General features: G+C 50.5%; 8 protein-coding genes across 8 annotated transcripts; 3 read left to right on the top strand and 5 right to left on the bottom strand.

The window, feature by feature from the left end:
• Positions 1-1,055: 1,055 nt before the first annotated feature.
• Positions 1,056-1,872, bottom strand: PHYSODRAFT_525846 (hypothetical protein; the record flags this gene model as incomplete). Its single annotated transcript, XM_009536971.1, has 2 exons — positions 1,056-1,475; positions 1,561-1,872. 2 exons carry the CDS (start codon positions 1,870-1,872, stop codon positions 1,056-1,058), a joined length of 732 nt encoding a protein of 243 aa, XP_009535266.1.
• A 1,434-nt stretch (positions 1,873-3,306) lies between these two features.
• PHYSODRAFT_435313 (hypothetical protein) lies at positions 3,307-4,071 on the bottom strand (the record flags this gene model as incomplete). The annotated part of the gene is made up of 1 exon (XM_009536970.1): positions 3,307-4,071. A coding segment is annotated over one exon (765 nt), but the record flags the coding sequence as incomplete, so codon positions are not given.
• Positions 4,072-4,801: 730 nt separating this feature from the next.
• Positions 4,802-7,635, top strand: PHYSODRAFT_355860 (hypothetical protein). Its single transcript, XM_009536969.1, has one exon. It carries the CDS (start codon positions 5,538-5,540, stop codon positions 6,351-6,353), a length of 816 nt encoding a protein of 271 aa, XP_009535264.1. The 5' UTR covers positions 4,802-5,537; the 3' UTR covers positions 6,354-7,635.
• Positions 7,636-11,610: 3,975 nt separating this feature from the next.
• PHYSODRAFT_525544 (hypothetical protein) lies at positions 11,611-11,862 on the top strand (the record flags this gene model as incomplete). The annotated part of the gene is made up of 1 exon (XM_009536968.1): positions 11,611-11,862. A coding segment is annotated over one exon (252 nt), but the record flags the coding sequence as incomplete, so codon positions are not given.
• A 336-nt stretch (positions 11,863-12,198) lies between these two features.
• Positions 12,199-12,898, top strand: PHYSODRAFT_525193 (hypothetical protein; the record flags this gene model as incomplete). The annotated part of the gene is made up of 2 exons (XM_009536967.1): positions 12,199-12,426; positions 12,500-12,898. The coding sequence occupies 2 exons, from the start codon at positions 12,199-12,201 to the stop codon at positions 12,896-12,898; spliced, it is 627 nt and encodes a 208-aa protein (XP_009535262.1).
• Positions 12,899-13,226: 328 nt separating this feature from the next.
• PHYSODRAFT_305565 (hypothetical protein) lies at positions 13,227-15,496 on the bottom strand (the record flags this gene model as incomplete). Its single annotated transcript, XM_009536966.1, has 5 exons — positions 13,227-13,644; positions 13,720-13,788; positions 13,831-14,044; positions 14,106-14,730; positions 14,858-15,496. The coding sequence occupies 5 exons, from the start codon at positions 15,494-15,496 to the stop codon at positions 13,227-13,229; spliced, it is 1,965 nt and encodes a 654-aa protein (XP_009535261.1).
• A 4,749-nt stretch (positions 15,497-20,245) lies between these two features.
• PHYSODRAFT_305564 (hypothetical protein) lies at positions 20,246-22,676 on the bottom strand (the record flags this gene model as incomplete). Its single annotated transcript, XM_009536965.1, has 6 exons — positions 20,246-20,619; positions 20,889-21,037; positions 21,116-21,157; positions 21,252-21,956; positions 22,021-22,208; positions 22,272-22,676. 6 exons carry the CDS (start codon positions 22,674-22,676, stop codon positions 20,246-20,248), a joined length of 1,863 nt encoding a protein of 620 aa, XP_009535260.1.
• Positions 22,677-23,163: 487 nt separating this feature from the next.
• Positions 23,164-25,470, bottom strand: PHYSODRAFT_524117 (hypothetical protein; the record flags this gene model as incomplete). The annotated part of the gene is made up of 6 exons (XM_009536964.1): positions 23,164-23,911; positions 23,987-24,055; positions 24,127-24,479; positions 24,561-24,831; positions 24,893-25,080; positions 25,147-25,470. The coding sequence occupies 6 exons, from the start codon at positions 25,468-25,470 to the stop codon at positions 23,164-23,166; spliced, it is 1,953 nt and encodes a 650-aa protein (XP_009535259.1).
• Between the last annotated feature and the right edge of the window lie 1,088 nt (positions 25,471-26,558).

Here is a 26,558-nt window from a genome sequence, read left to right as displayed (position 1 = left end):
ACATACTGTTTGTTGCGAGTCGACTTCGTAGTGAGGAGAGCTAAAAGACGTGGAAGTCAGTATAGCAATTCTACAAAATCAAGTTGCAGGCGTCACAACTGGACATATAACTCCAGAAAAAAAAAACACATTATACATCCAACATGAACCGAAGTTCAGTCTGGCAGCTTGAAGCTGTGCAGTATGCAGCATGAATACATGTAGCAGTAGTGTGAGTTCATGTATATAATAGATCCACCACGGCAGATCGAGCAGCGTAAGTGACCCAGCACATGGACGCATGATACTTCACAGTGCAAAAATATGAGCATGTGCTAAAATTCAAGAACTTCTTCATGCAGCGCTCTTCTACGGCAAGCGTAGCACTACTACATAGTACTACCAGTAGTAAATAAAGTTTTTCTACCGTGCAGGCTTTGGAATACAGTAAAAAAAAAGACCGAACTGCGAACACCGCGGGCCAAAGCCCGCAAACCAGTACAACTCATCAGAGCAACGCGATTGAGATCCTCCAACACTAGTCATTGGGCGAAAGCCCCATGATGGCGAGCTTACTTGCAGTGTTTCCGGCATCCTTGCCGCTCAAATTTTTACATGAGGGCACGCTAGCAAAATGGACGTATATATGGGTGTGCTGGTGAGGCATTCATCTCACTTATATCACGTTCTGCTATTTGCTTCCACAGTTTAGCAAAGATCCTGCTACGGTTTCCGAATTCGTTTCCTTTGGTAAGTAGACCTCTAGTATTTAATACTCTGGTATGTGATATTACAGGTGCATATGGTTGTTGCTCGAGTGAGTGAGTTTAATGACCATCATTATGTTCGATGTGTATTGAGGCACAAGCAACATTCAGTTTTGTCGTGAAATGATTGCGTCGGTTTAACGCAATCATAAATCTTTTTTGGTGCTATCATTTCAAAATTGGTAGGGTTTTTGGGATTCACCCAACAACTCTGGATTAAAAGTTGTTGGGTGAATCCCAAAAACCCTACGAATTTTGAAATGATAGCTCTGGATTTAAATTTAGTGAACTGAACGTCAGTACTGAACGTCAGTATCGGTGCCACGGTTTTCTACTATTCGAAGTAATTAAAATTCCTTCGCGAGGCGTGTACATTACAGTATACTGGAACACACGCCCAAGCATGTTACGAACGATGAGATCGTGTTCGACCTCTCGCTGAACCGAGTCGACGACTTCTTGCTTTAGGTGAGCCAGCATTGCGCAGAGTCGATCGACAAAATCCCGGCGGTCTGGTGCCACGTACTTGCACTCTACCGTAACGCCGATACAAAGCTGCATGAAGCACAGACCTGCGGCTGCCTCCGTCATCACGCACCAGCTCTTCTCGTTGAATCCGACGCCATCCAAAGCGACTCCAAGCGCCTCCATCAACTGGTTTTGGCCGGCCAGCACGATTACTTCGCGTTTGTGCTCGGAGTACCTTATACCAGCATACCGATATTCAATCTACACCCGCTCCGCGATCTCCACAGTGAATGCACGCACCGACACATTTTCCTTTTGTACGTCTCCGACCTGGATGAAGAGAAACGGATAATATGACGTTAGTGGCGATTGAGATGAGTATCTCTCCACAAAATCTGCTTACATCAGCGTGATCAGCTTCACTTTGCCCGCAGCCCGTCGTCATTTTGCCGAAAAAGCCTTCGGCTACGGATCGATAGTCGAATGGAATCAAGCTGCACTTGAGCAGCTCCACGTACGTGCTTTGGGCAGAGACTGGCTGCGTGTTTCTCTTGAAGAACGGGTACGTGATTTGATTAAGCCCATTCAGGCGAAACACGCGGTCAGTCTCTGCGAACACACTACTCAGTGAGCTGCTGAGCTTTTCAAGGACAGCCATGGCATCTTTCTCGGTCTCGAAGAAGGCCTTCACGTAGAAATTTCGGGGTATGCACGCTTCCTTCTGGTCAAACAACGAAGGTGAAAGAATAGAAACAGGTTAAAATCAATAAAGATCCTCATCGTGCTGACTACACGTACCGTTACTGAAGCCTGCCTCTGGAACATCTTCCTGAGCGTCTTGATCATTTTGAACTGAGCTGCATGGAGCTCTCGCAGGTTCTTGTTCTCCTTCTCCGCCTCCCTCCGCAGCCTCTTCTGTTCCCTCGCCAAACACTTCCCCGCGTCGAGAAGCATTTCCTCGGCACGTCGAGTTGAGCCACCTCCCTCTTGCCCAGCAACATCCCATCCTACTATGGGTTTAACGGTCATTGATGGACGCAGCTTATCGAGCCGTCCTTGGAGCGCCGCGGCCTCTTGCCGGAGCTGAAGAATCTCCAGCCTTTGGAGGTCTCGCGAACGGTTCCTGCCGGGCATAGCTAACTTTGTCTTGATGCGAGCAATCTCTCGAGCGGTTTCACTCGTTTGCTCAACTGGGGCACAGGCGGTGTTGCTCGTAGCAAGCTGGTGCACTCCGGCATCGCGCTTGTTTAATCCACAGTCGTCACTGCTCGGGTCCGACGAGAAACCGTTGACAGCGTCGTCGCCGTCGTCGAAAAGGCCAGCGCGGCCTCGAGCGCGCTCAGGTCCTCACCGGTCATCAGTGTCACCATTGCGTTGCGTTGTTGGCCGGTGCGTCACGAAATAGAAAGTGTGGGGTCTGGCCACACACAAGGCACAAGACAGCGCGGCTAATAGTGCGCGCCAGCAGGTTTCGCTTAGGTTTACCCTAAGATCCTGCCGGTATAGAATCGAAAGAACACCGATAACTTACACGGAAATTTAGGGCGCAGCTGATAACCACGTCGTGTGATTAGTCCGTGACTTATCTGTCTCTCGTCCTGTCAGCCCTGAGGAGTCAATCAATGCTGCGCCAGTTGATAAGGTTGTGTCCGATAGATAGAGCAAAAAGAGCTGATATACAGGTCAAGTCCAGCGCCATACCCTCGTGCTACAACTAATACTGCACAACTAATACTACCCAGGCAATCTACACGTCTGAGTGTCTATTCCGTCGTAAAGTACATGTATTCGTCTCACATCTTGCCTCCTTTCGCTGCTGTTGAGCAAGAACGACAATAAAAACAAGGCAAAAAGGTCATACCGTGTGATTACGAAGTTTTGACCCTTTTTTACGGGTCAAGAGGATTCATCTGTTGCAACAAGGAGGGATCGTATGTACATGTAGCCACGCTACTACGGAAGCCTCCCGCCGGGAGTTCGTCTACATGCATCTCGAGCCAAGAAATCGAAGAACGTTTGAAATGGAATTTTCAGAGATAAATCACGCAAGGTTCAATGTGTTGATACTGTATTCGTTTTACATAATATGTCGCCACTGGAACTCCGGAGACACGAGAGCCCACTCGAAGACGTAGGACACGTCCTCCAAGTTGCCCAGTAGGCGCAGGATAGGAGTTAGCAGGTCGGATTGCGTGGTTATCATCGTAACTCGGCCCAGAAAGCCGTCCCATTCAAAGCGCACGGAGCCACGTACAGTAACACGCTCGCCCAGCAGCGTCTTGGCAACGCGAGGTCCCAATCCGGCACTGCGGAATCCGTTCTTCTCGCTCAAGTGTGGGAAAACATTCTGCAGCGTTCGGTCGACGATGGTGAAGTTTGTGGTCGTGGTGGCGACCAAAGAGCTGCCGGAGACCTTGACCAGACTCTCGAGCTCCAGTTCAAAGTCCTTGAACCACAGCGTCTGGCACTTCCAAGCCTTCATGATCGCTTCCGAGCCGCGACAGGAGTTGAACACCACGTCCTTGGTCATAGTCGCCAGAACGAACTCGAGCTGGGGGCTGGAGGAAGCTCCTGGACCGGAAGTCGGTTCCTGGATCGACGCACGCTCTTGAACTCCATAGCGGAAGACCTGGAAGTACTTGAGAACCACATCCCACATGCTCTGGTTGGTGGGCACAGCCGCAGCAATGGTCCGTCGGCGCTGCTCGAGCTGCTCGACCTCTTCTCGCAGCTGCACCGTGTCCTCTTCGAGCTTCATGTTAAGGTCGTACTTCTTCTGCCTGTAGCGGATCTGCCTCATCCGCCGCAGTTCACGCTGACGCTCTTCAGCGCTGATAGCGGGGTCCTTTCTCGCCAGACCTCGCTGGCTCTGCGACTTAATGGTCGCACGAGGCTGTGCATTGTAGCCCTCTAGCGCATCCAGCGCGACTCTCCCCGTAATCTCGATCTGCCTGACTGCAGACGGGGCGTAGCGTCGGACTGGGCTGTCCTCCAATGTCTCTGCGGGTTGGTACTGGAGCCCGTGACGGGCCTGAGTACACGCCGAGAACTGAGATATTTGCTGTGAAGGGCGGGCGAACTCTGCGCCGTCCTCCGCGTCGCTGTCGGTGGGTCCTTCTGGCACCCAGGCTCGCTGTACGACACTGCCGATTACATGGTCGCTGAGGCGCTGCGTGTTGGATGGGAAGAGAGTGCAGCCGTTCATGGTGGACATTAGACGCTGTCTGTTTGGCCTTCGAATCGCGAAATGAAGTCCGGCACGCCACAAAAAACCACTGCTCAAAAGAATTGACTACCACTATTAGTGGTAGTCAATTGCACAGCAACAAGAGGGTTTTTTTTCTCACAGCAAGATGGAAATATTGTCTAGGGCTCTGATTGGTCAGAAAAAAATTTGCCCACCTGCAACAAAACTCACGCAGTTTGGCGCGCAGCAACAAGTTCAATTATTTATTCGCCGCGCGGAACTTGAAGAGCTCATGGGCAAGAAGACGAAGCCGCGCTCGTACTGGCGCAGCAGCTGCTCCAGGGACGATCCCGTCTAGTCGAGGGACTACCAGCTCCGCCCCAACACAGCCAAGCCTCGGCAGTAGAGCGCCTGACCTCACTAGGCCGGCTCACAGCGAGGAGTCCAGCTACGACGCCGCTACGCGGTGCTCTCACGCGACCCAGTTGGAGCATCAAGCGTCCGAAACCAGTTATCAAACACACCAGATTGCCGTACAACCCCTACGACCGTCAGAGTTTTCAAGTGCAAGTGAATTTCCGACTACTCCAGCTCCTACGACTACTCCAAACTGCGCGGACCCCCAGTACGTGATCAGCACAGGAGTGCACATGGCACCCAGCAGGATTGCTCGTCTGAACGACCTTAGCCGAATGCTGGACAGCGACAATGATGATCGATGCGAGGAAACCAGACCGCCCGTCACTGCTGATACCGTACCCGACAACAATGCCCGGCAAGCACCCGGAGCTGATGCAACTCGTCATGAAGCTGCGGCCGTCATAGGTGCTGCTGTAGCATCCGTCTGTAGATAATCGAATGGAGGCGGGTCATTTCGCCCTTGCAGTAGGCCGGGATGTGAGCGCGAAGCCCACGCTGCTTGCGTAGCAGCAATGTTGGATGCATTCGGTGCTGGTGGCTCATTTGACAAAGCTACGTGCGGAAAACGATGCTACAACACCCTGGTAAGCCAGCCGCTACTGCGGCTGCACCTCAAACGACCGGAAAGAAGCGTGTGCTATGGCATAACGATGGACCTTCGCAAGATGTAAGCTCGTTGAGCGTGCTGATTGACTGGATCACGAGTGCCGATAATTATGACCGATACCGCGGGGGGTGAAGGCCAGACAGGGGAAACGAAAACTGCGCTCGCTCAGCAAATCGTGCACTTGATTTCCATCAAAGGAATTAAGACAGCTCGAACCGCGAAAGATGTTATGTCTAAGATTGCGTCACTGGAGTCGACGTTTCGTGCAGCTGTTGACTGGCTTTCGGCTACTGGGCAAGGAGTGGAAGATGAGACTACACTGCGTGCAAACATTCTGGAGAGATGCCCCGAGTACTATGAGCTATTCGACACGATGCATAGTCGTATAAGCACCCGCGCGCAGCTCCTGAACACCGATCAGCACTTTCGCAAAGATGATACAGAGAGTGATGACTGCAGTTCGAGTGATGAAAGTGCTACTGACACAAATGAGGTTTCGAGTCATGGAGTGAGCAACTCGGCGGCGAAGCGATCGACGTCAATTCCAATTTCTATCGCTCAACCTCAAACAAAGCCCAAGAAAAACGACTTATCCGGGCACCCGGCTCTTTTCCGATTAAAGCAAGCCCAACTAGACCAGCAACGCGATATCCAACTTGCTGAACTGGACGTCCGAAAAAAAGAACTCGGCCTTCGTGAAAAAGAGTTTCTTGCACGCCAACAACAACTGAAAAATGAAGACATTCTTGCTGCGGCACGGATTGGCGAGGCAAACGCTCAAGCAACAAAACTCCGCGAAGAGGCAGAGCACTGGAGCCAGCAACGCAAAATCGCGCTGCTTCGAGAACGAAAACAATTGTTGGATGAGGTCATCTCATCCGACGAGATCGACCTTCTGCTACCGTTACGACCGCAGCTCGAGTAAGTATGCCAGTAGCTGCTCTCGTCTTTCATGCGCTTTTGCGTTTACAGGGAGGGGTACATTCAACTCGTCATCGTCGTCCAGACTGCCCGTCATCAATCGTTCGAGTTCAGCTTGCCAGTCACGTGGAATCGGCTCCGCAATCAGAAGGTTGTGCATGATGGCCGCACAGATGACGTAGCAAATCAGGCGTCTCATGTGCTTTCGTTTCTTGCTCAGCTTCACCCGGATTTCACGTAAGTAGGGGAACCGCATTTTTAAGAGCCCAATACAGTGCTCGCTTTTGATTCTAGCTTTCGCAAGTTTGGTGTTGAAGTACTTGTGGCGAGAATCCATTTGAGCCTTCGGGGGGGGGGGTTCTTAAATGCAGGGATCATGAAGGCCGATACTTGAAAAGCCGAATCACCAAGCAAGTATTCGTTGGACTTGAAGTGATCACCAGGATGAAGCACCATCGGACTGTTCATCCAAACTCGGTTATCGTGAGTCGATCCCGGCCAACCAACAACGATGTTGCGAATTCTTGCAACATCATCACACGTTACCAACCCACTTACGGAATAGGATGCCTTTCGGCAATAGTAATCTTCGTCATGGTGGCGAGGCTTCGAGGCAAGAGAAAATAGCGTTCCATCCGTGATACCCACACAATTCACGAAATCATACTTGTCTTGCATCCGCTGCGAAATCATGCGACGCTCGATCTCATCTGGCCAAGTGATCACGGCGTCCACAAGCTTCATGATGGCAGTTGAAGCTCGAAACAGATAGTTGTGAACAGAGCCACTTGCAATTCCAAGGAATTGGCCCACTTTGGTCCCGGAGTTGTCGTTTCCATAGGTGCCAAGAAACTTTAGGAGTGCAAGAATGTGAAGCTCGGCGCCGCCACGAAATGGTTTGTTCCCCTTTGTGAAGAACACTGGATCATCTTTCACTAACTCCACCAGGCGATAAAACACGCCACGATCAAGTCGAAAATGGTCGTGGAACTCAGTGTCATTCATGTAATCATGGTCGCGCAACAGCTTGAGCCAGCGATCTTTCCTCCGTCGGTACTGCGCCGGGCGATCCACATAACGCGTCGATTGAACGCGCTCGAGTTCCAGCTGCCAGTAGTCATCTAGCTCGTCCTCCAACGAATCAGCGTCGCTGAGGAGGTCGCGAACCGTTGCAGCAGCGCTCCGTTGCTCTGTGATGCGACGCAGGTCTTGCAGCTCCTTGCCGCGCGCCGACAACCGCGGCATCCAAGTCCAAGCCCGCGAAGGCGTATGTATGGTATAGCAAGCTGTGAGCTGCAAACGGACAAAAGAAATCGTCTTTGTTGCTGCAAACTTCGATTTGGGGTACTCAATTGACCCAACGTTGATTGGTCAAATATATTCATGCAGAAGGCTCTAAAAAATAAAAATCCTTCTTGTTGCTGCGAAATTGACTACCACTATTATGACGGCGAGCCAGTCTGAAACGATGGCTGGTGATTCGTGTTACCCAGAGGAGACCAAACTGTGGGAAGACGACAGCTGCCAGTTTGATGAGTATGGACAACAGCTCTAATCGTCATATGACCTGACGCTCACTGGTGTGTGCGCTTGATGGCGAATTTCAACGCTGCGAAGGCAACAGGCTTGGACGAGAACTTGTCACACGGAAGCTAGGCTTCACTTGCATCACGTGACGCTGAGGCTACTCTCAGCGATGATCTGGGGGCGTGCGTGGTTGCTAGCTGCTATAGCCTCTTGAAGTATAAAATACTACCAAGAAGGTTTGCTCATATGCGTTGTTCCTCATCTGTGACCTTCTGTGCTTGCGATCGCTACTTTCCTGAACTGCATGTAGGATCCGTACCTTTGAACGTGTAGTGAACACATCGCAAAGTACTAGGTATTTTGAGAGGAGACGAAGGCGAGGCTGAAAATGGGCGAGGAGAGATCATGGTTTTTGCTACTGAAAGAGTTATTGTGGCTTTCATCCGTTTTGGCAAATCAGGTGGTCCAAGATCCGATATATCGGGCCCGATTTGCTGGAGGGCTCCGATTTAGCAGGAGGGGCTGAGGGAAGCAAACTATATCTGTCCCGATTTGCGTCTTGGGGCTGCGAGTTGCGAAGCAGTGGCCAGAAATGCCGCTTGTCGCCGGCAAAAGGGGGGCCCTCTCAGGTTGTAGCGGCCGTAGATGATCACACAGGTGATTTAGCTGGTCATAGTGCTATGAAGTGGCTATATACAGTGTACTATTGTCCCCAATGTCTTGCAGTTCTAATGCGTCATGAGAGGTGAGGAGGTATGGCCAGCTTGGAATGCCTCCCCTCTGAGCCTTATGCTACTAACTCAGGCCAGATATAGCTAAATTGGACTAACCGATGGCGGCAAAATATTTGAAAGCCACAATATTAATTATAATAAGTACTGGACACAATACGACCGACACCAAGGAAAATCGAGCTCTCCAAGCCAGTTGTGTGTGCGTAGGTGCCTGGTTTTCCCCGCCGAACGGCTCCGTATGGATGCGGCATCTGGTGGCGGGGGTTTTCCCACGCTAGGTAGGATAGTTAGTGGAGCAGCGCCATGCGTGTTCTTGAGGCGTGACCATCAAGTGCTGGCTCCGTCAACGACATCATCGCCGCGGTCACGCCAGCGCTCAACGGCCGACTCACGGATTCCGATCCCCTCAGCGGCGAAGGTACATGTAGCGATCGCCCACGCAGGCTTGCTCATGATGTCGTCCTGATGAGGAGGAACCACGTCGGGCTCCGTCGCGCTCGCGCTCGCCTACCTATCACTACTCCTACAACTACCACTACCTTACTTGGGGCAGCTCGCGCTCCCACGACGGAGTATGGCGAGCGTGTCAGGGCCGAATCAGCACACATAGGGCTGTTTCGTGCAGTGTTTGAAAGTGCACGAAAGTACTTTCGTGCAGATTCATCAGACCTTTATTACGGAGATAGCCCATTGAGACATCAATTGCGTTTCTCTACTAAGTACGATTAAAGCTCTTGAAATTACAGGCATAACCCTACCGAAACTGGTGCACAGGGTTTTGACCCGTGGCTTGTCCCGACTCAGCTCCCTCATTTCAAGCAAGAGCGGCTTTCCATTGTCGGCCAAGTCACGGGGCAACCTGCTGTGTGTGTCTAGTGCGAGTCATGGTACTAGCTAACTCTTTTTTAGCCTCTGCTCTATCCCATTATCATCACAGTCCATCCGCAACCAAGCCTCTTATGGGGCTGGCCTCTCCAGCCCCAGTCTCGGACCGACCGAAGCTTCGCGTTGCGACGATCCTCGACTCGGCCCTCCGAGGCCGAGTCTTTAATGCGAATGGACTGCTCCTCTTTGCCCCATGATCTTGACGAACGGAGAATACCAATACACAAGTACGTACTTATGTACACTACTGTTTTGTCACTAGACTTATTGTGCTTTGCATCCAGTTTGCCCTCCTAATTAGTGCACTAGTTAGTGTTCCTACTTAGTGGTAAATCATGGAGGCTTTGAATGCAAGTTGCTCAAGTCGTGCTTCGAGCCCGATTTGGCTCGGAAATGGCACTTTCTAAAAGTGCCAAACGGATGCTAATCCATGCTGGATGTGCTAAATCTTGCAGATGGCGTTTGTGCACTACTTAGTGCTCTTTGGCCATCCACGACTTATAGCAATTCGTACTCGAGTACGATTTATAGATTAGTCGCGCTCGATAAGTCGTACGAGTTACAGTCCGAAGTGCCAAAATGTATGAAAAGCACAATACATGTAGGCTATACAGAGAACGATTGCGATTTGAAGTCGAAACGTAGCGGCAGGCTGCCGCTACGTTTCGAAGCCGGCAGCAATCTCCTGTCTCGTCAGATGCTTTATAGACGCTCTTGATCAGTCTTTTGCAATGATGGTATCCAGAGTTGGGATTCCCGACAGCAGCACAAGACTTGATAAAACTTCACTCCAACACGCCCAGTGGCGTTGAAAGCTCCTGCACGTTCAGTCGTGCACATTAACAGCGTGCGTGGATTGAGAACGGGGTTCGGAGGTCTACGCGATCAAGTTGCCGCTACAGATAAGTGCCACGATCCTTCATGTTATGCGCACCAGGTACATGCACATACCAGCGAGAAGTCCCAACTAACTTTGTTAAGTGCATTCATGTCCTCCTCAGATGCATACACGTAGAACAGCGATCATTGTAAAACCAGCACGCGTCTGCAGGTCGCTGTCCTGATGTCAATTTGCGTTTGGGTAATGCAACACCAGTGGTGTTACATTCTTACAAGTACCCCAAGCGATCTCCTGAGGGGTCAAAGCACCACTGAGCAATTATGTATCTAGCGAATCACGCACTGGCAGAGAATCCGTGGTCTTTGGGTTCGTGAGGGTGTAACAGGAACCATGCCATTGGTATTTAGTTTTGGTGTTATCGATTATAATTTTGTCATGATAACGTCAACCTTCGTTATTCCATCCCGGTAGCAATTCCGCGTAGTCGTCTAAAGGCCACAGTGGTCGATTCTAACAACAATTGACGATATGGTTGAGAACTCCAGCTTCTTCACGGGCGTACACGCTGTCCATGTGTCTACGAATGATCTAGTGGCTGGCATTTTTGCTGGTCTACAGCCCGGAATGTGGCTCGCTTCGTTGATAATGCTAGAACGACACACATCTGCAGCCTACCGGACGGTTAACGCGAGCAAGCTCGTTTAACATTTCCACTCTTGCGAGTCAGCCCTAAGCGTGCGGGTGACTTGGCTGGCTCGACCCACTCGACGTTCTTCAGTGCAATGATTGGTGCCCAACGGTGATTTGATGGCTTGCAATAATAGAGAAGCAGCAGCGCTCAAAACGCTAAATGTTCTCACTCTCCTAGTGGCGGAGGTACGGCATCACGCACATACCGGTACTCACTATTATCAGCCCCAGAGCCCCAGCTAAATGTACTCTGACACGGATTTTGAATTTCGTACTTAGCGAGCCGAGTGTAATCATTCGCGTCCAAGTGATGAGCAGTTCAAGCCTTGGACTCCAAGCCGATGCCGACTCAGTACGCATTTCACCCGGTCAAACTCACGTGGAGCTGCGCTGTTGCCACCTCTCAAACTCTCAACCATGAATCGATTCAAACCGTTCAAGTGATGCTGAATTCCGTCTCAATATGGGCCACGCCCCTTGGTCTCGATCCGTGAAATCTCCTTCTTCAGTCAGTTTGCTACAAACTCCAAGTGTAGTGCGCTACATGTATGTTGAATCTATTGGGGCTCCAGTACGAAACCTAAATGACCTTCGAGCTGGACGAAGTGACCGCGCTGTCGCTGCTGGAGGGCTGCGACCTGGCCGAGGACGTGGAGGCCATCCCCTCCCCCTCCGCCACCGTCGACTCGCCGCTGAAAGCTCGCCCAGTGCGCCAGTGCGGGCGCCTTGCGCGGTGGGACGAAGTGATAACTCTGCGGAAGGCAGAAAAGCAATTATGCGTCCAGCTGCGGCAGCTGCAGCAGAGTTTGCGGCTGAAGAATAAGAAGCAGCTGCTCGCAGACGGAACTCTGCACTGGGAGGAAATCTGCATGCGGCAAGCGGCGAGACGCGCAGCGAGCGAGGAGGAGAACAAGAAACTGCGGGACCAAGTGCGGCAGCGGCTCTGGCAGGCCAAGGCGCTGCTCAAAGGGTTCAAGAGGAGGCTGCGGAACGAGGTTTGGGGATCAATTCTGCAGCGTAGTTATAACTGCAGAATTATGCTGATTTTTTTTTTCTTATTTCTGCAGATTGTGGGGTCCTCGCTCAAGTTGTGCAGGCAGTATAGCGTGGACGCCGCGGGCGTGACGCCGCCGACCGATAATGAGTCGGTGTTTCATGATTTGCTTCTGGGCATGGACGAAATGTACGCGGGCGTGGACGATTTCTTTGAAAAAGTGAACATGGACGAGTTACCGTGTCCAGGGAGGAGAAATACCACGCCAGGGTCACGAGCTGAGGGGAAATTCGTGGAGTTGCTGGACTGTTACGCAGTTCCGTTCAGCCTGGAAGACACGGAGAAGGTCATCTGGAGGTGCCTTGGAGAGGAAGAACCCCAAAGCCCCAAACCTGCGTTCGTTCAGGTACAATTATCCAATTCTGCAACTGCATTGATATTTTTTCTGGCTGTGTTAACGTTTATTTTTTGTATTGCAGCACTACCATGAGTGCGAGAATACACTGAAGCAGAGCATGTGCAGCGCCTTCACTGCTGGCAGCGTTCATGTCCGTGTGATCGTGCGCAAAGTGGGCCGGAAATACATGGAGCAGGACCGAGGCGTGTTCATTTTCCGAAGGCTGATTCAGCCGGTGGCTGATATTCCCATCGTCTTCCACGAAACAACGCGCTTAATTGTGCGACCAGGCTCGCCGACCGACCTCGGCCCAACCACGGTAATTCAGTCGCATCGACAGTCAACGGCGAGCCACGACGCCTACTCTCTTGCCGCTCAAAGGGTGCCTCGAGCCTTCATCGACATGGGAGTCGCAGCTTGGGAAGCATCGATCACACGCTTTAACCACTTTGTTGAAGACACGCTGATTCGAGCGCATTGAGAATTAATATTTTAGAGGAAACTTGGATAGCAGAGGTCAGGTTTACGTAACGCGTAGCTGCCGTCCTCTTTGATGTTCTACCCCCCCAACCAAGGAACTTTTCCTCCACCGGGTCACACGGAGGCCCCACTCCGTTTTCGATCTGGTAGCGACGCAAGTTAATGTTGTTCTCGTCGTCAGAGCAGGATATGACTTGCATACGAGCATTGTAGCAAAAAGCCGTAGCGTTACTTGGAAGCTTACACTGCCGAAACAACTTGCCGCCGCACGCGTCAACAGTAGCCTTAGTGACGTTGTTAGAGAAGATTCGCGGATCGTATGGATTCACCTAAGTAAGAAGGGGTATGGGGCGGGAGGCATTCCCCTTGCGGGATGCCCACCGTTGGATCTTCCAAACAGATAAAGTACACGCCCCAAGGAACCCATTGCAGCAGATGCGGGTCAAACGAGCAGTTAATCGGAGCTGTTGTTGAAGCGAGATCATGTCCGGTATGTACTCCACCAGCGGCAGAATGAGGAGCCTGAGATGCCGAAGATTCGGGACGAATTCAAATGTTGGGACTTGTTGAAGGCGAAGCATCCACACCAATGTTAAGGTTTGGAGATTCGGTACTCCTGATAGAGGGGGAATTCGTTCAAGGGACTCGTAATTACCCAAATACAGCATTACAAGGTTAGGCATATTGCTGAATAGGTCCTCGGGAAGATAGCGTAGATTTAGGCTACCCCGTTTGCCTTCAATATGACTGCACCGCGTACGAACATTATATGAGTTATGGCCATTAGACAGCTCAATAAGGCAGTGTCAGGACAGCACTTACAGACTTTCCAGTTGTGTCAACCCTTGCATCCAGTCGGGTAATGCTTGTATACCTGTATACATAAGCTGGCTGCACAACGACAAACTTGTGAGTTACGATACCTTTTAACACCTTGGACTTCGGCTAGAGACGTAACATTGCTTGCCCCGGCAGAAGCTGAGCTCCTCCGGAAACTCCATCAACTGGCGGTTAATAACTTGGATCGATTCCAGCTTTCCAGTTCTTGACAGTGTTTTCAATTTGCTGTAAGTATCGGGGGAATATATCCATTCTTCATAAGTTTTGGGAGCCTTAATGAATATTTTTGCATCCACATGCCTCGTTGCTAGATGCCCAGTTGTATTAATATGTGTGCACAACGCACTCCGGGTAGGCGGAGCATTTACCCGTTGAAGTAGCGACAGGGTGTCGTGTTAGCAGCAGTATAGCCACACTGAACGCTGCGAACAAGACCGCCATGGGTTTTGATACAGGAACTGGAACTGACTCTTGCATCGATTTGCGTTGAGAACTTCTCGATACCCAATCTTGATGCCGACGCCGCGAGATCACTTCTATTACTCGGTTCACCCGATAGCAGATGGCCAGATTCATTGCGATACACACTACTACATGTAGCTGGAGAGGAGAGCTGAACCGCAGCTTGTCGAAATTCACTCGAAAAAGAGCAACTTCCGATTGGTCTGCACATGCCCGGGCGTTGTGTTCAAAGCTTCCTGCTGGGAGCACCTTCAGATACGACAAGTACACGTCGCGATCGAGGTCAAAGTTGAAGTAGCAGTACACGAGCGTGATAATCGGAAACGTGACAGCCGCTGCAAAGTCAAATCTCGAAATAAAAACAAAAAAAGATAATAGCAATGCTATCGATGTTGAATTAGCACTCGCAGAACTGAACACGTAATTCACGTACATGGAGTCGATCAGGATCTCAGTCAATACCGAAAGTCTGTCCATCAGAATGTTGGTGGCACAAGGCAATGAGTTCATGACTACAAACATTGCGAAGCGCTTCCTCGATCAAGTAATTGCAACAGCAGGATTGTCTGCACGACCAAGTCGCTTGATTTGGTGCAAACATTCTATCAGAGGCACGTTAGTCCCTTTAGTAAGCTAGTGAAAAGACAGTATAACTTACCCATACTTTGCGTTTCCTGCCACTAAAAGAGCTGAGTTCTTGCCAGGTTTTACGAGCATATCTAGGAGCGATGTGCGTCGTCCATGTCTTGGATTCATAACGTGAAAGATTCCAGCTATCCAGCAGTCGGTTTTCTAGTCGCTGGAGCACCGCTGGGATGACGTTTCTTCCGCGCCACACTGTCGTCTTCAGGATCACCAGCAAATAGTCCAAACTCACGACGACTAAACCGGCCACGCCTGCCTTGGTCAGCGCCGGATTCGAGTCAATAATGAGCCAGAACTGTCCATTGTCGTATGAGCCAGTGTTCATGAACCAGTTTGCCGCTTGATTTGGTTCCAGTAGCACGAAAATGAGCCACACTGTCCAGGTAAGACAGAGAACCAGAATCAACAGGATTGGGGGTCCAAGAAGACCAAACGTCCGGTAAAATGACACTTTACAGCGGTTGGTTCTGCGCAGACGCCTTTTCTTCGTGTTGACGAGGCCATGGAGCCTCGGCAGAAAACTCGCTGGCAGTACTTGAGTGACCTTGGGAGTTCCAGTGTTGGCTGTCTGATCGCTCCTGCCACCAACGGTTCGGGGGTCCGTCATTACCTGGCTTGAAGAGCTTGGAGCGACTGCCACTCGCTTGATCATGTTTTACTGAACTACTTCGTAGTACGAACTTATCGACAACTTTCGTGACAATAATAGTAGAATGACCGTTTTGACTATTGCGCTACTTATGCAATCACGCACTCGAGTTTGTAGCTATATCTCAGTCAGTATTTAGAGTTAGGAGCTGCGCTTTAGATATGTTGCTGCTACTACCGTTACCGACCCCGCTCTTGTGTTAACGATCGGCATTTCCATGGCTGTGGTGGGGCTCACATACAAGCAGACAAATATGGCTTAGTGACACAATTATCACGCAGATTAGACCATACAAAAATTCATATATTAAGATTAGTGGTGGGGCCGTAAAAATCCCAACCAGTACGGCATTCGCAAAGATGCCACCCAAGCCACGCGTCAGCGACGAAGAACGCGGGAGAATCCAAGGCCTGCACGAGGCCGGGTGGTCTAACCGTGCTATTGCACGCCGTGTCGGTCGCAGCGACCAAACGGTGGCTCGCATCATCGCTCCGAAGGCGCCGACGGAGCCGAAGAAGCTTGGCCCCCGCCCGGACCGCGAGGTGCGGCTAGTCGTGCGGACGGCAGCAACCGGTGACTTTTCCGCCTCCCAGATCAAGGAGCTCGTCAGCAGTGCTGCCTCTCTACGCACCATCCAGCGCGTTCTTGCGAGCGTGGATTGGTTGCAGTACGCGAAGATGGACAACACGCTGGAGCTCACGGCTGAGCACAAGCTCGCTCGCCGTGAGTTCGCGAAGGAATGGCTACTCTAGTCCAAGGATGTCTGGCCGCGCGTCGTCTTTTCCGACGAAAAGAAATGGAACCTGGATGGTCCAGACGGGTATCAGCGCTACTGACAGGACCTGCGGGTCCCGAGGTGTCAAACCGTCCGGCGCCAAAACGGCGGTGGTTCGCTTATGGTCTGGGGTGGCTTTAGCCGCGGTGGTAAGACGGAGCTAGTCTTTTTGTGGGTAAGCAAAACTCAGATGACAATGTGTATACTCTCTCTGAATACATGCTTCCTTACGCTCACAAGCACTTTGGGCTGGAGTATATCTTTCAACAAGATAATGCTTGTATCCATACGTCGAAGCGCACGGCCGAATTTTTTGAAGGGCAAGAGGTGATGGTGATGAAGTGGCCCGCTCGTTCTCCGGACCTTAATCCGATAGAGAACTTGTGGGCCATTTTGTCGCGCACGGTGTACGACAACGGCAAAAAGCAGTACTCCAGTGTGTCCGAGTTGCGCGAAGCGGTTCTGGCGGCGTGGGAATCTGTCGACCAAGCAACCCTGGCAACCCTGGTGGACTCCATGCCCAAGCGGCTCGTCGAAGTACTGGAAAAGAAAGGAGGAAAGACACACTACTAGTTGACCCACATGTTACAATCATTCATAATATATGATTTTTTGTACGGTCCAATCTGCGTGATAATTGTGTCACTAAGCCATATTTGTCTGCTTGTATGTGAGCCCCACCACAGCCATGGAAATGCCGATCGTTAACACAAGAGCGGGGTCGGTAACGGTAGTAGCAGCAACATATCTAAAGCGCAGCTCCTAACTCTAAATATTGACTGAGATATAGCTACAAACTCGGGTGCGTGATTGCACTTGGCGCGGAGTGTAGTTAGTACTAGCCGAGCGCCGCCGCTACGCGGCGGGGATTTTTAGTTAGTTGGCGCTTCACTCGCTATGCTCGCTCCGCTATTGGAGCAGGCTGCCTACTCTTCGCTACGGCAGTGGCGGACCCGTTCCGCTCGCCTCGTCGGCTCGCTGCACTACTCTCAATGTTTAGTTACTACTACAGAGGTTGGGCGGGCCCTGCGGTCCCGCAATATCGTATGAGGGGGTCGCCTTCGGCGACGGGGCCGCCTTCGCTGCGCTCGGCAGCAATTTCAGCCAATAGGAATTCACGTGATCTACACACGGACAGCGCGTCTTTCTGATTGATTCTTAGGACTAGCCGAGCGCCACCGCTAGGTTTTGTGGTTAGTCGCAGTAGTAAGGGCCGCCCACCTCCGCTTCGCTCCGGTGGGCTTTTTTAAAGTTGAAATGGTATTCATTTCGATTGTGTACATGTAAAATTATTTATAGGTTTGAAGTACTATCAGTAGAGTGACGTTTCTGGTATCAGCTTCGTAAATGTTCCACCGTTAGACCTACATCTGGGTGTCTATTGAATATAAGTAGTTGCATGTTGCCAGGTTAAGCATTCTATTTTGTACGGTACTCTGTTGTAAACCGGGTCCACATGCACACAATTAGTTAATACGACTACAAAGTCGTCATTGTATTAAACGTAGTTGAAATAAGCATTGACATGAGCTACTACTCGCTGTGGCGACGTGTTGTTTTATCCCATTATCGCACTACCGTAGTTTCAGTTATTTGGTTCGTAGGCTATGTCATTTAGTAAGTACAGCCTGTAATCAGGCTATAAGCCCAGATAACAATCAAAGTATTGGCTTCGCTGTTCCTGTACTCAGCATTATATAAAGTGCTAATCGTCTTTAAAAAAATCCGTGTATTTATCATGCTACATCATCCGTCTGCAAACGCCAATAATTTTACGTGGTCTGCTTCAAAACTTCAAAATTATGCGTAATGCACGTTTCTATTCTGCTACGCTCCTGTGCCACCTCCAGTACGTACATTCAAATAGTGATAAAAAGTAAGAACTCTGCATGCAATCACGATGCAGTACACCGTGCGCTATGCTAATTCCGTCCCGTGCAATTAGCATACAGGTATGCACGGCCCAATAATGCTGGCATGTCATATGAACAACATACACAATAACAGCCTCAGTTTAATTAAAATATATACTATCCCCATAACATATTATCCTACCGATATGTACACGTAGTGGCCTCGGTTGCTATAATGCGCTTATCCCCCAAAAATATTATAGTAAAAAAAAGCTGGACGCGCTGTAAATAGTTTATCCACCTTCAGCTCACCTTGCTCTAACAATGTTGGTGCTGTCACCTACTACGTGCTCCTATAGCTTTCTACGTGCTGCTATCACGTTCATATCGCTTACTACGTGCTGCTAGCGCTTAACTATGCCGTCCTATCGCTGACTACGCGCTGATATAACTATCTATACGCTTCTATAGCTTACTACGTGTTTGTATTGAGCCAACATTGCTATTGTACTACAGTAAGTAGCATGGCAGGTCCACCTATCGCTACAGTAGCTAAGGGATTGAAAGTAAGAAGCTCTTACCCCGTATCTATGCGTTTGCGCTATGCTAATTCCGTTTCCTGCATGTATATCGGTCCAATAACATGGTTAGAGAAGGAGTTTCTACTATGATAAAAAGCTCCAGCTCAGTGAATGTCAGAATATCTACTACCCCAATAACGCATTAACCTACAGCTACATACTGTGCCTTAAAAAAGATGCGAAACATGTTCAAGCAAGTGTAGCTAAATATTCCCCCAAGATGAACACAGAGCGCCGTTGTAGCTATAATACTCAAGTATGTACATTCCAAAATAATTACAGTAAAAATATGCTATGGGTGTCAGTGAACGCCTCCCACTATATGTACGCGCACTGCTGTCGCTTACTATGCGCTTCAATCCGTTACTATGCGCTTCTATCGCTTACTCTTCGCCGCTATCGCTGCCTTATGCGCTACTATCGCTCACTACCATACCAATTATCGTAGCATGTGTTTATATGAAGCAAACCTCGCGACAGCGCTATTATACTAAGTAGTAGGGTGCCCGACCGCAGCGACAGCTGCTACTACGCGGTGGGTCCATTTTAATTAATAGCAGGTGTTCCGAAAAGTATTATATTAGGCCAAGCGTCACAGCGGGGGTGCGTAATCGCCCCCGTTCCGCTCGCCTCGTCGGCTCGCTGCACTACTCGCCGTGTTATTAGTACATAGTTGTAGGGCGGGCCCTGCGGCCCGCTAGAACGCACGCGGGTGCCGCCTTCGCTGCGCTCGGCAGCTTGTACTTGTACGATTATGTGGACCACCATTAAAGTGGACAAGGGGCTTCACACGGACTTTCACACGGACAAATCTCTCTATTAGTTGTTGTAGACTAGCCGAGCGCCACCGCTACGCGGCGGTGAATTTTTTGTTAGTTGGCGCTTCGCTCGCAATGCTCGCTCCGCTATAGGAGCAGGCTGCCTACGCTTCGCTACGGCAGTAGTGGACCCGTTCCGCTCGCCTCGTCGGCTCGCTGCACTACTCTCAATGTCGGGTTAGTATTACAGAGGCCGCAATATCGTATGAGGGGGTCGCCTTCGTTGCGCTCGGCAGCAAATCGGACTTAGGTGGGAATCGTACTTAGTGAATAAGCGTGATCTACTCTCGGACGGACAGCGACGCTCTGATTGATTCTTAGGATACTACTGGAACCTCAAGAGCAACATGGACGGATCTACCATTATTTCTTTCTACATCCCAGCCACTTTTCCTCTATCGGATCGCACTGTGGGCCGACACCTTTTCCGATCTGGTAGCGTCGCAATGCGATGTGGCTCTCGTCAGTGAGGCAGGCTAGAATCTGGAACCGTGTGTTGTAGCACATCCCGGTGCTGTTGCCGATATGACACTGTCGGAAGGCTTGCCGCCGCACTTTTCGACTGTCTGTTGCGTAGGCAAAGTGCTCTGCCGTATGTCTGGCGTGCGGAAGAGTGGAAACTGATTGATTGAGAGGCCTTAGAGTCGAACCGCTACTCTAGTTCCTGTGTGCTCTGCACATCACAAGCTAAGTACTCAAATCGTATGATCCTGCTCTAGAAGCTATCATAGCGAGTGTAGGAGAAGACAGTGAGCAGCACCGCTTGAGGCAAGTGTTCTCGAAGGCTTCAGACGCCTAGGCCGTTTGGGATACGGCATGCTCATAACCGCAGCATCGAACGGCATCGCTTGGCATATTCCAGACGCAAACTTCTCGAATACGTCTCGTGTGCCAGAGCTGTTGAAATATGGAGCTGCAGATTGTGTTGGTTCCGTCTCGTCCATGAGACATGTTGCTGCAGGGATGCCAACAGCAGGGTTGCCTCGACAGTAAAAGTCACTCAAGTCGCAGGCTCCGAGAAATCCATTGCAGCAGATAACCCCCGTTAAAATACTAAAATCCACAAGTTTCGTCAACGGCGACAGGTCCGGGATCCATTCTAATAGCGGTATCACGGCGAGCATCAGCCTTCGTAGATCAGGGATGCGGTCAGACGACGGGAGCTGGTGAAGCTGAAACATCCATGCGGTTTACTCTTTCGGTCAAATATCTTTCGGTTGGGTTGTCGTTTCGGCAGACGGCAGCAGTAATTCAGCAGCACTATAACGCCACAGGGAACTCGAAGCTTTACGGTATGACCGACGCTATGGCAGGCACTTATGCTCGTATTCTAGTTGCCTATTCGTTTCAACATCGCGAGAGACAAACTCTGAAGTTGTGGGACGCCGGTCAGTAGCGGGATCTGCGCCAGCGCCTCGTGGATGCCCAAATGGACCATTACCAAGCTCGGCATATTGCTGAAGAGGTTTTCAGGGAGCTCTCCGATGTTCACACTTCCCAGCTTGCCTTCGATATGACTACATAACAAAGAACATTTATACGATCAGACATGGGTAAAACTCGGTGACACAACCGCCAATACGGTATAAGCTCACAATGTCTCCAGATTCTTGAACTTGCTCGTCCAAGGGGGCAGGCTGTGTATGCTTGTATACATTAGCTGACTGATAAATTGGAACTGAGACGGTTAGTCCAAAGGAAAGCGAGCTCGAAATTAGAGATACTACTTACATTGCCCTGAGGTGTCTGCACTCTTGCAGCTCTTCAGGAAACTCAAGCAACTGCCGATTGATCACTTGGATCGACTCCAATAAACCCGAACGCGCAAGAGCTTTGACCTTATTGTACGCATCGGGAGGATGAATCCAGTCCTCGAACGTTTTCGGAGCTTTATCCACATCGATGTAGCTAAGGCACGGACACGCGTCGTCGCTGATGGTCCAGCGGTAGGCAAATACCGCACACTCTGGGTACCGAGCACATGCAGTACTAGAATGTGCCACAGCTTGCTGCGTAGCGACTAGAACCGCTACGCTAAAACCTGCGAATACAACCGCAACTACCTTGGGCACCGGCTTCTTTGGCTCAACCGGAGCAATACTACCCGAACTTTTCCGTAGCGTTCTCCCCGATACCCAAGCGTGCCGCTTGCGCCATACCATGACCTCCATCATACGCTTCATGCGGTAGCAAAACGCCAAGTTCATAGCGATCCGAATTACCAAATCGAGAGGCAATCGAAATCTTAGCGAGTCAAAACTCACTCGAAAGAGCGCAATCTCAGTTTCGTCTGCGAACAAGCGAGCGATACGCTCAAAGCTGCCTGGAGGGAGCTTGTCCAGATATGTGAGATACCCGTCGCGATCGAAATCGAAGTTGTAGTACGAGTACACCAGCGTGGCCATAGGAAACAGGACCGCTGCTGAAAAATCAAAACTATCAACATAAATATGAATTAGGATGTTTCCTCAAAGCGATCTGACCACGCAAGAAGGCTTACATCGAGTCGACGAGGACTTCCCCAAGGGTAGTAAACGGATCGGCCAGGATATTAACCTCACAGGACATAGCGTTGATTGCTATGAAGACTGCATAGCCATACACGAGTCCTGCAGGACTTCCGCGTTCGAGCAGTTGGAGCAAGGACACAGTCTGCATCACAAGGTCGATTGCTTTGGTGAAAACATTCTACATGCTGGAGGGTTAGTAGGAAGTTCAGAACGTACATAACGAACATCAAAGTATACTTACCCAGAATTTGCGCTTGTTCCCACCGAACAAGGTGAAGTCGCTCCATACTTTATGAGCTCGTCGGTAGATTGGAGATACGACGATCGTCCATGTCCTCGACTCCAAACTCGAGTCCTTCCAGCTGTCGAGAAGTCGATTCTCGAGTCTCCGAAGGACCAGCGGTGTCAACACCCGCTCACGCCAAATCAGCATCTTGAGCAGCACGACAATGTAGGAAACTCCTACGATGAAGAGGAAGGCGACGCCAGCAAGTGTCAATCTTGGAGTGGGGTCAACAATGAGCCAGAATTGGCCGTTGTCATACGCGGCCGTGTTCATCAGCGCGTTGGTCGCTTCGTTTGGAGCCAGCGATATGAGCATGAGCCACGCCGTCCACACGACACATACGACAAGAATTATCACCATTGGAATCCCAAGCGCGCCGAAAGCATCGAAAAATGATAGCTTCTCTCTCTGAAGTCTGCGCAGACTTGGTTGGCTTCGGTTCTGACACTGTTTAATGCTGGTCCGGTGGGCAGCACCTGGCTAGCTTTGACATCGATCACGCTTCCAACAGGAATCTGACGCCTAGAAGCCTGGAGGTTATCCACGGAGCTCGCTCGACTGATACTCCTACACGAGTTGTTGTATTCCTTGGCGCGGCAATGCTGTTTTGTCTACCGGCGAGATATATACAAGATGCCAAGAGTCTGAAGCCAAAGATGCTGAGTTCCATTCTTAGTTAATACCCGAATTAAATCGTGCCCAACAGTTTTGTTGGGAACGTGTGTGTTTCTCAGTTTTGGGCTAGCAAACCGTGTTTATTTAAAAAGAAAGAGAGATTGAAAAAAATTGGCGCGCAACATACACAGAAATCAATATTTATTGGTAGGAACAATGTTAAACTTCCCCTCTATTCCCCACACCCCAGCCACTTTTCCTCGACTGGGTCGCACAACAGGCCAACACCCTGCTGGATTTGGTAGCGCCTCAGTGCAATGCGGTCGTCGTCAATGATACACGACAAGACCTGGAAGCGCATACTGTAGCAAATGCCCGTCATGTTCCCAGGAAGATGGCACTCGCGAAACGGCTTGCCCCCGCACATGTCGATCTTCTCCTTGGTGGGGGTGTTATCGATGTACATAGCTCCAGGTGGCCACTTTGCACACACATTCGGAGCAAGATCGTCAAAGTCTCTCTTGGTATCAACACTTCCGAAGTATGGGGAGGCTGGCAAACTCGGGTTGGTGCTGTTCATCAGGCACGTCGCAGACGGCAACCCAAGCTGAGGATTACCGGCGCAGAGGTAGTCGGTCAAGTCGCAAGCTCCAAGAAATCCGTTACAGCAGATCACACCGGGTAGAATGGCGAACTCAATGAGATCTCGTAGTGGGGACATGTCAGGGACCCACTGCAGGAACGGCACCACGGAGATGACCAATCTGCGTAAGTTCGGGACGTGATCGAACGGCGGGAGATGGTCGAAAGCAAACATCCAAGCGAGGGTTAAACTCTGCAAGTTCGGCACTCCCGTCAATGGTGGTAGGGTTCGAAGCCCGTGAACGCCCAGATGAACCATTGCCAGGTTTGGCATGTTGGTGAAGAGCTTCTCCGGGAGCTCTTGCAGATTTATGCTGCCGAGTTTCCCTTCAATATGACTGTACATTGCAAAGGTGAAGCAAGACAGATTAGGACGAACAGCTATGCTGCTTACGAGACAATCAGAGACGTACAAGGTCTCGAGGTGGCTGAACTCTGCTGCCCATGCAGGCATGATCTCCACACTGGTATACATTAGCTGACTGTCACAATAAAGAATTATGTTAGTCTTGTGAATAAATAGGTAGGTGCTTCTCATTTTTCCAGTACTTACATCGATTTGAGCTTGCTGCAAGAGCGAAGTTCTTCTGGAAACTCGAGCAGTTGACGGTTAATTATTTGAATCGACTCCAGTGTTCCAAACTTCGATACTGCTTCAAGCGCTGTATACGCTTGTGGAGGATGAATCCACTCGTCAAAAGTTTTTGGAGATTTATTGACGTCGATGAAGATGAGGCACGGACAGGGTCCATCGCTGGATGTCCACCGGTAGGCGTACACTACGCAGTCTGGATATGCCGAGCACGCAGCTATGGACTGTGACACCGATTGGTGGGTTATCACCACAGTTGCCACGCTGTACAGAAAGAACGCAGCAGCTATTACTTTTGGAACTGGTAGCGTATTCTCAACAGGGGCGATACTTCCTGAGCTTTTCCTCAACGTCCGCCCCGATATCCACGCGTGGTGCTGTCTCCAAATCATCACCTCCATCATGCGCTTAATTCGGTAGCAGAATGCCAGATTCATCGAGATTTGGGTAACCAAGTCCAGCACGGAGCTAAATCGAAGCGAGTCGAAGCTTACGCGGAAGAGCGCGATCTCGGATTGATCCCCAAATAAGCGCGCAATATGCTCGAAGCTGCCAGGCTTGAGCATCTTCAAGTATGTGAGATATTCAGTCCGATCGAACTCGAAGTTGTAATAGCAATACACGAGCGTGGTAATGCGAAACAAGACGGCTGCAGAGAAGTCGAAGCTGTACGGAAACTGGTCAGTTAATGCTGGGGCATATTTCAGCGGCTGGATATCGTACGTACAGTGAGTCAATGAGGACTTCCGTGAGGGCTGAAAAACGGTCGAACAGGATATTTATCGCACTGGACAGAGAATTGGCCGCCACGAACAACGCGTAGCCATACACGAGCGCTACAGGACTCCCACTCCGAAGTAACTGAAGCAGCACGAGCATCTGCATTACTAGATCGACCACTTTGGTCCCAGCGTTCTACAAAAAACAAAAAAATTAAGTAAGATTCTTCAGAAAACCCTTACAAATCAACGCAGTACCCACCCATAATTTCCGATTCCTGCCATTGAACGACGTGAGGTCCCTCCAGACGCTATGTGCTCGTCGGTACGTAGGCCCTACAATGATCGACCACGTCCTGGACTCCAAGCGAGATCCATCCCCATTCCAACTGCCCAGCAGTCTCCTCTCCAGTCGCCGAAGCATAGCAGGAGTGAGGATCTTCTCGCGCCACAGCAACATCTTCAGCACCACAAATAAGTAGCTCAGACTCACGATCACCAAGCCAACGACGCCTGCCATAGTCAACGCTGAGTTCGCGTCGATAATGAGCCAGAACTGCCCGTTGTCGTAGTCGCCTGTGTTCATGAGCCAATTGGCCGCTTCATTCGGAGCCAACGACACGAAAATCAGCCACGCAGTTGATGCGAGACAAAGCACGAGAATGAGCAGCATCGGGACCCCGAGGGCGCCAAATGCCTGTAGAAATGAAAGCTTGGCGTTGGTGTCGCGCAGTTTTCGCTTGGTCTTGCTATCTTGGCGCGTGATCGTCGGCCCCACCGGTAGCACTTGGGTGCTCTTGGCGTCGGTATCCGTGATGAACGCTCCGTGCTGTTCCGTCAGACTTGCACGACTTACGCTCCTTATACTCGCGGACAGAGGTGTGGTCTTTGACTTGGGCATGGTCACCGTGCGGCTGGGGTAGTTGCGTACTATCATCGCAGTAAATTGCTAAAGGCACAACTGCGATGTGCACAGGCCAATTTTGGCAGCAGCTAAGTTGAATTACTCAACTCGGCTTAAACTAGCTGCAGTTGCCAGGATACTGTACATGTATTCAGCCATCCATGTTTCGTCCATCTCAACTCGTTCATCGTAATACTTGTTGTTATGCCCCAAATCTACACCTGCTCAAGTGGAGTCGACCTCCAGCCGCTGAAAGCAAAACTCTGCGTCACGCTGTGCCTCGGTCGGGCAGCCCCCGCGCGCATGGATATCTATGAAAGCCGAGTAATCGAGGAGAATCGAGTTGTAATGATTGGACTGCGTTCTGTCATTTGGGACGATCACCGCTTGCCATACGAGTGCGAGTGGACTTTGGAGGGAAATGTTGCGGGTGGATGTGGCACAGTTGAGTCTTGCGTTCGTTTGGCGCCTAAGTTGAATGGGGCAATGGCGAATCGACCCGTCGAAGACGCGCTATTGTGATCTCCGTAGCTTTATGGCACGAAGGCACGACTTCGCCAAAGAACATCAACAGCTTGTGTGTGAATGAGTTTAATCAAGAAAGCCCACGTAAGTTTGGTTGCGGGGTCGTCAGGTTTTATCTCATCATCCTGCGCCGTCCGGAAATCGTACAGTTAGGAACGATTGCGGGACTTGATGATGCGACAGCCTATCCGTGCGGAAGCTGTGTAAGCTTTTGGAAAGCAATCATGAACGCTTCAGGATTATGC

This window comes from Phytophthora sojae, assembly GCF_000149755.1.
Source record: "Phytophthora sojae unplaced genomic scaffold PHYSOscaffold_10, whole genome shotgun sequence".
NCBI classification, from domain to species: Eukaryota; Oomycota; class Peronosporomycetes; order Peronosporales; family Peronosporaceae; genus Phytophthora; species Phytophthora sojae.
The sequence above is the reverse complement of the archived record's forward strand: the minus strand, read 5'-3'. Positions and strand labels throughout refer to the sequence as shown.